At 48.3% G+C, this 12001-nt stretch overlaps 1 protein-coding gene across 1 annotated transcript; it reads left to right on the plus strand.

The window, feature by feature from the left end:
* Positions 1-404: 404 nt before the first annotated feature.
* LOC100192742 (uncharacterized) lies at positions 405-11237 on the plus strand. The gene is made up of 13 exons (NM_001358544.2): positions 405-741; positions 958-1086; positions 1167-1372; positions 7961-8170; positions 8260-8352; positions 8496-8534; positions 9095-9184; positions 9264-9366; positions 9447-9527; positions 9629-9705; positions 9876-9956; positions 10193-10284; positions 10806-11237. Exons 1-13 carry the CDS (start codon positions 639-641, stop codon positions 10930-10932), a joined length of 1431 nt encoding a protein of 476 aa, NP_001345473.1. The 5' UTR covers positions 405-638; the 3' UTR covers positions 10933-11237.
* Positions 11238-12001: the final 764 nt, after the last annotated feature.

Below are 12001 nucleotides of genomic sequence, written 5' to 3' on the forward strand. Positions count from 1 at the left end.
GATGGGGGTTATCAGCTGAGAATTAGGAGTCTTGAGGGTACCCCTAATTATGGTCTCCGACACCAACGGATTTCCTATACCCACTAACACCAACATAAAAAATAATTCATTATGTTAATAACAATCAATACATTAATAAGCTAGAATAAAAGGAACAAGTGATAACTAATTTTAGCTTAAAATTTGTTATATAAAATTTATTTCAATTAAAACATATTCAATTAATAATATTATGAGACATATTTATAATGAATTATGATTTTAAGGTGGTTTTTAAAAACCCATGTGTTTGTAGGTATGGGTAGTGGAAGAGCAAACCCATACACACATACCTGTTGGGTTTCTATTTTACTCATTAACAAGCTCATGGATAAAGAAATTAACCTAAACCTAAGTAAAATTCTACCGACTTTCGGGTAACTGGTACCCATGCCATGTCTGGACCCTTCGCCGAGACTCGCCGTCCTCCCGCCCGTCGACCCCTCTCCTCCTGCCGCAGCGCGCCCCTCTCCGACCACCCGCCTCCGCATTCCTCCCCCGCCACCGGCGCCCACTTCCATGAACTAGCATCCCCTTTCTTCGCCCAGTACCCACCTGCTTCCTCCCCCCCCCCCCCTTCTCTTTCGGCTTGGGTGCCCATGGAGACCAGCGGTGCGGCCGCCGCCGCCACTGAAGTGGGCTGGTACGTGCTCGGCCCGAACCAGGAGAGCGTCGGACCCTACGCGCTTGCTGAGCTTCGAGGTGACTGTTTCCTTCGCTCTCCTAGAAATTTAATGCGTTTCAAGTTCTGAGTTTTCTCTGAGATTGGCCTTAGGGTTCAGTCTGTGCTGAAAATCAAGTTGGTTTTCTCTGAAGTTTAATTGTCATCTTGGTTATCTCACCGAGAAGGCTTCCTTTCCACGCTTTTGAAGTTGAATACTTTCGCAAATTCTATTCTAAATGAAACAAATGGTGCAGAGCATTTTGCAAACGGTTATCTCAATGAGAGCACAATGCTCTGGGCAGAAGGGAGGAAGGCTTGGATGGCACTCTCGTCCATCCCTGACTTACACTCGGCAGTCACAGCGAAGGATCGATTTGAACAAGGTTAAATGTCGTTGCCTTGTACTGTACCTGTAATGGAAAATCTGTAAGGTTTTCTTCTCATTCATTGAACTTCCGTACAGATGCTCCAGATGTTGATGGTGATTTTGAGAAATTTCAGAAGGAGGTTACGGAAGCTGAGGCAGAGGTCAAGGCCTTGAAAGGCAGTGATGTGGATCAGCAAGATGATGAGCGGCCAGCAACCCCACCGGACGGAGAGTCAGAATTTACTGATGATGATGGCACCATTTACAAATGGGACCGTACTTTGAGGGCATGGGTTCCTCAAGTGAGTACTGCTTATCTGTCCTTGCCATGGCTAGCTAAATACACTGCCTAGTTCCATCCATTAATTGACTGACTTTCCACCAAGCTTAGGTCTCTAGTACTTTCTTTATGAATTATCGGTAGGGATCATCTGATAAAAAATTGCTTTGGATGTGGTACATATCATTTCTTCAATTTATCTGTGACTGATACAATGGACTAATGGAAAGTATCACCCACCACTTAGTAAACTTAGGAATTCTTATTAAATTACTTAGCGTTTGAAGGATTGTACTGGTTTGGGAATTAATGCTTGGAGAACCTTTAGGGCGTGTTGGGCATGGCTCCAGAGCAAAACTCTAAGGAAGAGCTGGTCAGAGCCAGCCAAATACCATAACTCCAGAGTTGCAAACTCTATGGAGTTTTCAGAGCTGTAGTACAATTTTTTGGAGTACCTCCTTTTCTGTTCCGAAATTTCTAAAAAATCAACCTAGATATGGAGTTTGTAGATGCCACTAGTTATGAGAAAACAATCTAAACTCTGGAGCAGAGCTGCTCCACCCAGAGTTTTGGAGCAGAGCTGCTCTGAAGTGGAGCAGAGCCATGCCAAACATGCCAGTATTCTCACTCATGTAAGATCTGCAAGAGCTTTAATTGACCTGAACCCTGTTCTTTACTGAGTCACGTTTCTAAAACAGTCTGTCTCATAACCTTGATGACTAAAGTTATCTATTCATACAAATCAATCTTTCTTTATTCTAGAGCTTATCAGCTCATTGGTTTCTTGTGTCTCTTTTTCCCTCGAATACGCAGGAGAGCTGCGTATCAGTTATATTAAGAAGATAAAACCACATGTACTAAGTGACCTGTACAAAAAAAAAACAAAACTCAACACACAACACAAACAAAGAAAGGAGAAATACCTCTCCTTTGCCCCAGTCAAACTCCACAACTGTAGCTCCTCCAAGGTCAGGGTTAACAGACCAGAGATACTAGGATTAATGGCATCAAAGTCACACCTATTCCTATGTCTCCATAGTGACCAAGCTCCCAAGATGATAGATGACGCAATAGTTCAGGCCTTATCTTGTGATTCCAGAGGTAGTCTCATTGCTTTGCCGCTACCAATCCTCAAAGGAAGAAACTCCAGGTTGGGGGGACAAGTTCTGGAGGTTGATGTCAAGGACCTCCCGACCGAGGGTAGCTGGCCCCTGACTACGGAGTTCGTAGCCACGGTCCGTCGTCGCCGGTGAGGTTTTTCCCCTCAGCCGTCGGCTTGTTTAGAGAGAGAGAGAGAGATTAGGAAATAATAATCTTGCTTGCCTTATTCCCTGCTGTCATGTGTCTTATAAATAGCCCTATGGCTAACCAACTTCTCCTATAAACTCTCAACTAACTCCTATTTTCTTGGACTTATCTGCTGCCAACTAACTCTCCACAATTCTCTCATCTCAATCTTATTCTCTAGCCTTATATTTATTTCTAAATCTAGCCATTGGTTGTGGCCTCCTCCTGTGCGCGTTCAGCGCGCTCTGCAGCGCGGCGCGCGTCACGGCGGCGCCTATATGTGCGGCCGCACATGACATCTCTCCCCCCTCGAGACCTAGCTCGTCCTCGAGCTGAAAGTCTGGGTACTTGCTGCGGAATTCGTCGAGGTCTTCCCAGGAAGCAGACTCGGCCGGTTCGCCCCTCCAGTGGACGAGAACTTGACGCACGCCTCGTGCCAAGCGTGCCTGAGTAACCTGCAGCGGCTCAGGGACTACGACGCCGTTGTGGATGATTGGTAAGGCAGGCGGGGACGCCGGTGGAACGCCTACAAACTTCTTGAGGACACCCACGTGGAACACATCATGTAGGCGCGCCCCTGGTGGCAAGGCCAGGCGAACGGCGACGTCGTTGATGAGCTCGACGACGCGGTAGGGCCCCACAAAGCGAGGCTTGGGCTTGCCCGTGGTGGTCCTGGGCATTGAAGAAGCTGCCCGCTGCCGAAGACGAAGGAGGGCCCAATCCCCCGACTGGTAGGAGACTTGACGGTGGTGCCGATCGTAGTAAAGCTTCTGGGTTGCCTGGGCCTGCTCTAAGCGGTACCGGACCTCCTCCAGGAAGGCCTCCCGAGCCTCCATGTCCCAGGCGACGACTGCCACCCTCGTCTCCCTCGGCTCATAAGAGCGGATGGAAGGTGGCTCTCGGCCATACACCACCCGAAACGGTGTGTCCCGCAGCGAAGTCTGGTACGCGGTGTTGTAGGTGTACTCAGCCCACGGCAACCAGCGCAACCATTGGTGGGGGCGATCTCCAGTGAAGCAGCGCAGCTACATCACTATGACTCGGTTGGCGGCTTCCGTCTGGCCGTCCGACTGGGGATGAAAAGCGGACGTCATGTGAAGCTTAGTACCCATAAGCCTCATGAGCTCCTGCCAGAATGTCGAGGTGAACACGGGGTCGCGGTCGGAGACGATGGACTGCGGGACGCCGTGGAGGCGCACAATGTCGGTGAAGAATGCCTGTGCCACCGTCTCTGCCGTGTACGTGTGCGCGAGTGGAATGAAGTGGCAGTACTTGCTGAAGCGGTCAACCACAGACAGGATCACCGTCTTCCCGTTCACGTGGGGTAGCGGCGTAGCGCCTCCACAAAGTCCAGCGCGATGTCGGCCCAGACCGCCGAGGGCACGGGTAGAGGCAAGAGCAACCCTGCTGGATGGAGATGCTCGGACTTACCGCTGACAAGTGGAGCACGCCCGCACAAATTCCTGCACCAAACGTCGCATGTTGGGGAAATGGAAATCACGGCGGAGCCGGTGCAGCGTACGGTGGACACCCTCATGCCCGTCGCCGTGGACGGCCTCCAAAATTTCTTGCAGTAGTGGAGAGGCGAGGGGAATGTATAGGCGTCTCTCGCAGGCGACCATGTCGTCGACGACCGACCAGGGCGCGGTGCGGGTGCCTCGGCGCACCTCGTCGTGGATGGCCACCAGTGCCGGATCGGTAGCCTGGGCGTGGCGTAGGCAGCCGATGAAGTCAAACCGCGGCGCATAAATGGCCAACACGGCGCCCTCCTCAGTGTCGCGGCGGGAGAGTGCGTCGGCCACCGTGTTCGTGGAGCCTGACCGGTACTCGATGGAGAAGTCGAACCCCAGCAACTTGACGACCCAATGGTGCTGCGGAATCGTGGCGAGGCGCTGGTCGAGCAAGTACTTGAGACTATAGTGGTCCGTCTTGACGGTGAAACGTCGCCCCCAAAGGTATGGCCGCCAGTGGCGAACGGCCTGGACCAGGCCGATGAGCTCCCGCTCATAAGCTGCGAGGGAGCGATGATGTGGAGCCACCGGCCGACTGAAGAAAGCGATGGGGTGGCCCTCCTGGACGAGCACCGCGCCGAAGCCGTACGTCGAAGCGTCGCACTCTACGACGAACTGCTTGGTGAAGTCAGGGAGAGACAGTACGAGTGCGGATGTCACGACCCCCTTGAGAGTACTGAAGGCCGCCGCTGCGTCGTCGTTCCATCGGAACCCCTCCTTTTTCAGGAGAGCGGTGAGGGGGGCTGCGATGATGCCGTAGTTGTGGACGAATTTCCTGTAGTAGCCTGCGAGCCCGAGGAAGCCACGCACCGCCCTGGCCGAGCGCGGTTGCGGCCAATCACGGATGGCCTGCACCTTGGTCGGATCCATGGCCACGCCCGACGTCGAGATGTTGTGGCCGAGGTAGGCGACGGTGTCCACACCAAAAGCGCACTTGGAACGCTTAACGAATCGACGGTGCTGTTGGAGCACCGAGAGGACGACGCAGAGGTGGCGCAGGTGGTCTGCCCAGGATGAGCTGTAGATCAGAATATCGTCAAAGAAGACAAGCACAAACCGGCGGAGGTAAGCGCGCAACACGTCGTTCATGAGAGCTTGGAAGGTGGCCGGCGCGTTGCAGAGTCCAAACGGCATGACCAAAAATTCGAAGAAGGCGTCATGCGTCCGGAATGCTGTCTTGTCGATGTCGGTCGGCCTCATGCGGACTTGGTGGTATCCGGATCGGAGGTCGAGCCTGGTGAAGAAGTTGGCGCCATGGAGCTCGTCCAACAGCTCGTCGACGACCGGGATGGGGAACGCATCCTTGATGGTTATGGCGTTCAACGCGCGGTAGTCGACACAGAACCGCCACGAGCCGTCCGGTTTCTTGACCAAGAGCACCGGGGACGAAAACGCGGAGCTGCTGCGCCGAATGAGCCCCTGGTCCAGCATAGTTGTGCACTGACGCTCCAGTTCGTCCTTGTGCAGGGCGGGGTAGCGATACGGGCGTACTGCCACCGGCGGCGCCCCCGGCACTAGGTTGATGCTGTGGTCCCGACCGCGTGGGGGAGGTAGGCCACGAGGCTCGCTGAAAACGTCGTCGAAGTCCGCCAAGAGCTCGTCGAGGAGCGTACGGGTGGCGGTGGTTGTGCTGACAGTAGCCGGTCGGCAGGCCGTGAGCCCCTACCAGCAGAACGCCCTGCCCTGGAAGGTGAAGGAGATCGCGTGGTTGCTGAAATCCCACATGATCGGTCCCAGCGCTGCCAGCCACCGGGTGCCCAGGACCACGTCGTAGTCCGCCAAAGGCATGACATATAGGTCACCAGGGAAGCAGTGGCCGCCGATGTCTAGTGGTGCGTTGCGGATGACGCCCACACACGCGACACGCTCCCCATTCGCGACCATGGCCGTGAGGCGTGGCCGGTGTTCGAGGGGCAGGCCCGTGCGTGCAGCCGCGTCTTCCGATATGAAGTTGTGGGTGCTGCCTGAATCTAGCATGGCGACGAGGGAGGTGGCCCCCAGCGTGACCTGCAGCTGCATTGTGTCGGTGAGCGCCACGCCCGCAAGAGCTTGGAGGGAGGATACCGGGGTCTCCTCAGTCCCGGCATCCTCGACAGCCTCATCTTCCTCCTCCTCAAGGCCCTCCAGTAAGAACAGCTGCTTACAGACGCGATTGTGGCCCCTTGTGAATTTGTCGTCACAATTGTAGCAGAGGCCAAGGCAGCGGCGCTCTTCTTGTTCTGCCTGCGAGAGGCGCTTGATGGTGCGTCCTTCGACGGTAATAGTCCCCGGCGCGGCCGGTTTGGCTCCTGGCGGCGCGGGTAGGGCCAGCCGGGCGGCAGGGGCCGGCAGCAGAGGACGCCCAGGAGCGCGCGCGGCCGGGGCGACGAATTGCTCGTGCAACTCGAATTGGCGCGCCAGACTCATGGCGGCGGCCAGCGTTTGAGGATTCTGGATCCTGACGTCGATGCTGAGTGGCGGCTGGAGTCCGCCGACGAAGAGCTGTACCCGCTGCGCCTCCTGGAGTGGTCCCGCGCGAGGAAGCAGGGCCTGGAACCGGTCCTGGTACTCCGCAACCGTACCAGTGCGCCTGCACTCCGCCAGCTCGGCCAATGGCGCGGAACGCAGGGGCGGCCCGTACCGAAGGTGCAGCAGCTCCGTGAAGCGGCGCCAGGATGGCGTGCCCTCGTCCGCCTGGACCATAAGGTACCACATCTGTGCGCCCTCCTCAAGGTTGTAGGAGGCCATCCACACCTTCTCCTCCATGATGTGCTGCTGATGGAAATACGATTCGCACCGACTGGTGAAAATCAGTGGATCAGATTTCCCATCATAGCGGAGGAAATCCATCTTTTGAAAGCGCGGCGGTCGATCATTGTGGTGCTGCCCATCATTGGTCCCATGGCCGCCTGACGAGGAGGTCTTTCCCTTCTGGAGCTCGGCGACAGAGGATTGTAGGGCGGCGACCGTCGATGTTAGGGTCTCGATTATCTTGGCCAAATCAGAGGTGGTTGGCTCGGCCATGGTAGAGGTGGTGTCTGCGTAAGGCGGCGAGGTTGGTGGGCTTGGCTGGGATTGTGGCTGGGTGGAAGAAGAAGTCGAGGAACGACTGGATCGCGATACCAGGTTGTCAAGGACCTCCCGACCTAGGGTAGCTGGCCCCTGACTACGGAGTTCGTAGCCACGGTCCGTCGTCGCCGGTGAGGTTTTCCCCCTCAGCCGTCAGCTTGTTTAGAGAGAGAGAGAGAAAGAGAGAGATTAGGAAATAATAATCTTGCTTGCCTTATTCCCTGCTGCCATGTGGCCTATAAATAGCCCTATGGCTAACCAACTTCTCCTATAAACTCTCAACTAACTCCTATTTTCTTGGACTTATCTGCTGCCAACTAACTCTCCACAATTCTCTCATCTCAATCTTATTCTCTAGCCTTATATTTATTTCTAAATCTAGCCACTGGTTGTGGCCTCCTCCTGTGCGCGTTCAGCGCGCTCTGCAGCGCGGCGCGCGTCACGGCGGCGCCTATATGTGCGCCCGCACATGACAGTTGATCTCACCATGATACTTGTAGTTTGCTGAAGATTGAAGTTTCAATATAAGAAAAAACAACTATATTCTGTCCCATCAAATACTAAGTCATGGTTTAGTTACTAATGTACTTAGAATTGCTTTGATCTATTGGTTATGTTTGGCAATAGTAATGATATATACATTGGGAGTTTTTCATTGCATTTCATGTTCAGCTGTATTCTTTTGAGGAAAAAAACTCGTCTTCTTAATAGTGTTTTTCCTCTCATCCTTTTTTACGATCACCTATTCCTTTATATCTTTATAGAATGATGCATCTGGTAGCAAGGAAGGTTATGCTGTTGAAGAGATGACTTTTGCACTTGAGGAAGAAGTATTTCAGGCACCTGATATCCTGGGTCCTTCTGCATTAGAAGAAATCGACACTCTGTCTGAAAGCAAAAACAAAGGATCAGACAAAGCAGAAACGAGAGGAGACAAGAAACGAAAATCTTCTGAGAAGCCATCTGAGAAAAAGGTATAGTTTCCAAGTCATTCATGGAGTTCTTTATAAGTTTGCACATGTTAATTCTAGTCTTCATGTAACCTATTGAACTTCTGTGGTAGGAAGCTAACAAACCTCCAGACAGTTGGTTTGATCTCAAAGTTAACACACATGTCTACATAACTGGTTTACCTGATGATGTTACAGTGGAGGAGGTAAATTGCTTCTAACAACTAATTATACATTTCATTTCTCTTTTAGAGATCGTTTTGTTGAATGACCATGTAGCAAATTCTTAATTAATTGGTTATTTCATAAGTACTTGTTCCGAACTTCTGATGATGGTTTTCTTTTGCAGATTGTAGAGACATTTTCCAAGTGTGGAATAATAAAGGAGGTATGCTTTTAGTCTGCTGTGTTGCAGACAAAATTGTTGTGCTGTATCATTCATTCTTGAAGTTGTTTTGATTTTTCTCGTGAAAAGAATTAGTTTTGTCAGTATTTGGACTAATATATAGTTGCCACCTGAGAATGTAACTAATTGGAATACTTGCAAAGGAACTTTGTAATTTCACTTATCAGAATCTTGGGACCTTAAACTAATCAAGTCAAGGCTGTCCATTATTGCAAACTGTTCAACTCAGCAATATGTATTTTACTGTCTAACCAAGCATTTAGTGAATTTCAGCTGTCCTTGCAGCATGCATTATAATACTAGATACTGTTACAGCTTTCATTGGTCACCATAAATGGATAATATTAATTGTTGTGGATGCCTTAAATAAACTGAAAAAATTACAATATCTATGTGATATTTTGATTTCGAGTAGATAATATTGTTGTTTCTTGTATTAATAATATGTTATAAAAGCAAACGGTTGTGCTGTGGAATTTATAGTTCTTCCGTGAACTTTAAAGCATTTAGACACCTTTAAATGCTGATAATTCATAATACAGGACCCAGAAACTAAAAAGCCACGGGTGAAGATTTATACTGATAAGGAAACCGGCAGGAAGAAGGGTGATGCCTTGGTAACATATTTCAAGGTACCACCTTTGTTAACTTACCCAGACTATTTGGACTCTATGCATTTCTTTTCACGTGCCTTCTTTTCCAATGATTCAGGAACCTTCTGTAGCTTTAGCGGTTCAATTGTTGGATGGGACATCATTCCGTTCTGGTGGTAAGACTCCTATGTCTGTAAGTCCAGCCAAATTTGAGCAGAAAGGTATTGTTTCATGATGCTAAAATCAAATACTCTGTGCCATCAGCTACAAAACCTGACACTGATGCCATCACGTGTTTCAGGCGATGTTTTCATTTCAAAGAAAAGTGACAAGCAAAAGAAAAGGAAGATAAAAAAGGTTGAAGACAAAATGCTTGGATGGGGTAATTTGTGTTGCTGTTTTTGGTAGTTGTTTTGAATAATATAGCTGATTCAAGAACAGGATCTTATTTCATTTGTTTTCTTGATAATTTCCTCAAACTAGGTGGGCATGATGATAAGAAGCTGATGATTCCTACTACAGTAATTTTAAGGCACATGTTCACTCCTGCTGAGTTAAGAGTAAGTAGCTGAAATATGCTTGGCGCCTCCTGCAATATGTGCTCTTTTGATCTGAGACAGCTCTTGTACTTGATTGCACATTAGATCATTCAGATTGTTCACATGAGGTGTTCATTCTTCAGAGCAACTTTATTTTCATTCTTATTGGATTAACCAATAATATCCTTCAGGCTGATGAAGAGCTTCTTTCTGAGCTTGAGACTGATGTTAGAGAGGAATGCATCAAGTTTGGTCCTGTGGATAATGTCAAGGTACACTTAACCCCAGATATATAGCTTTTTTGTGAACTTGTCTGGAAAACAGATTTGGCCAACTGCATTTGAAAACAGACTTCTCATCAGTTCAAGAAATAATGACGAGGCACATATTTTAAAGAAAACTAAGCCAAATTGTCAGGAATCAACCATAACTTGTATACTGTTCCTGTTGCTGTTTTCCACTAAACTGCTGCAGCTACATCGATATGCTTATTGTTTTCTGCATGCAGGTTTGTGAAAATCATCCACAGGGTGTCATTTTGGTGAAATTCAAAGATAGAAAAGATGGTGCCAAATGCATAGAGAAGATGAACGGTAGATGGTGAGTCAACAACTCAACTGGTGCTCAAAGGGGTACGGTGCTCAAGTGCACATTTTAAATCTGGGACATCCATCTCACATCCAGCGGCAGCAGTTAATTTGATTAAGAACCCCTCCCACCAAGGGAGGAAGGTGAAATAAGGTTCTTTATAAAGTTGGTGCTTCTGTTTGATGTTGGATTGACGTTCTAGATTTAAAATGTGCACATGAGCACTGTGCCCCTTTGAGTACTGGATATGTTGCCTTCTTTGTGATGTGGTGATGTTAGCGGGAGGCTGCAATGGAATTTTCAGATTGCAGCCTTGCACCTCTTGTCTGTTTCCAGCACAAGCCATTTTGGTATATCATTTATTCATTGGCTTTACTGTGAAATGCTGCGGGAAACCTATCTGATTAAAGATGAATTGTGCATATTGCTTGTCTACACATAGAAAATTATCTAGCGTTTGTGCACCTAGATTGATCTGTTCTGACAGCATCTGTTCTCATTTCTAGCATCTGTTCTCATTTCTTGCCTTGCAGGTTTGCTGGGCAGCAAATCCATGCGAGTGAAGATGATGGTTCTGTTAACCATACTCTTATCCGTGATTACGATGCAGAGGTGTCAAGACTGGACCGATTTGGAGAAGAGTTAGAAGAATCCACATAAAGGATGTATAAATATACCTGGGATTGCTGCCTCGTATGATAAGATAGCAGCAGGAGCTTAGTTGTATTTTGCCTCATTCATAGGTTGGGTCTTTCCTTTGCCCGATTGACATCAGAAAGAAAAAAAGTTATTCGATGTCAGTTATGAGCCATGAGCACGTCGTTTGTTGCTGCAAGCCTGCAGCTGAAAGAGGTTCATTGTTTCCGATGCTAACATGTAACACCTGCCATTTAGTACGGAGCAGTACCCAGCTTGTTAGTTGATTATTGTTTTACACTTTTGAGGAAGATATCACTTTCTTTGTCATCTTTCATTCACATATTATTTCTTTTTGCTTTACATTATCAGTTGATATATTCTTCCCTTGCATTGAATAGTTGGGTGTCTCTCGTATCTTCTAAATTGTCATCTTTATGTTGAGAGCCATTTATTTTATCAAACTCAACACCACTCTTTAACTATACCATGTGTCTTATTATAGACTATGCTTTGCTTGATGTAGAGCACCTAACTAGAAATCCTTGTGCCTTTAGAATGTAGCATTTGCAATCAAAGGACTCTAAAAGAAACCATGTTTGGCTTTTAATTAATAGCATCATTGGCATGACATGTTTTTTTTTGATTGCTTCCACCAAAAAAGCACCACTCATATTATATTCATTTAACATAGATCTTGTCATATAAATGTGTGTTTTATTTTTCGTCTTCACAAGTCTATTTAATTATGGAGTGTACTTAAAGAAAGCTTATGCTTAATTTCCATGCCTTCATAAAACTCATGCTTAATTCTTATAGGAAAACCTTATTTGCTATAGTTGTACCAATGACCCCTTTTGAATCAGTCCGATACACTTTGGAGCTCTCTTGTTTGTTTACATAGACTGATGGACTCATCCACTTTGGTCTAATGACCTTGTTCATTGGGTCCAACGATTGTGCACTCAATGGCAATCTAGGTAGAGGTGTCAAACCATCTCTATTGGTGTAGTGGCTATATCTTAGGATATGATGTCTCAAATATTCTAAACACTTCTTTGTGAATGGTGTTTGTTCTAAACTACTTTTGGGT

Source organism: Zea mays, chromosome 2, assembly GCF_902167145.1.
Source record: "Zea mays cultivar B73 chromosome 2, Zm-B73-REFERENCE-NAM-5.0, whole genome shotgun sequence".
NCBI classification, from domain to species: Eukaryota; Viridiplantae; Streptophyta; class Magnoliopsida; order Poales; family Poaceae; genus Zea; species Zea mays.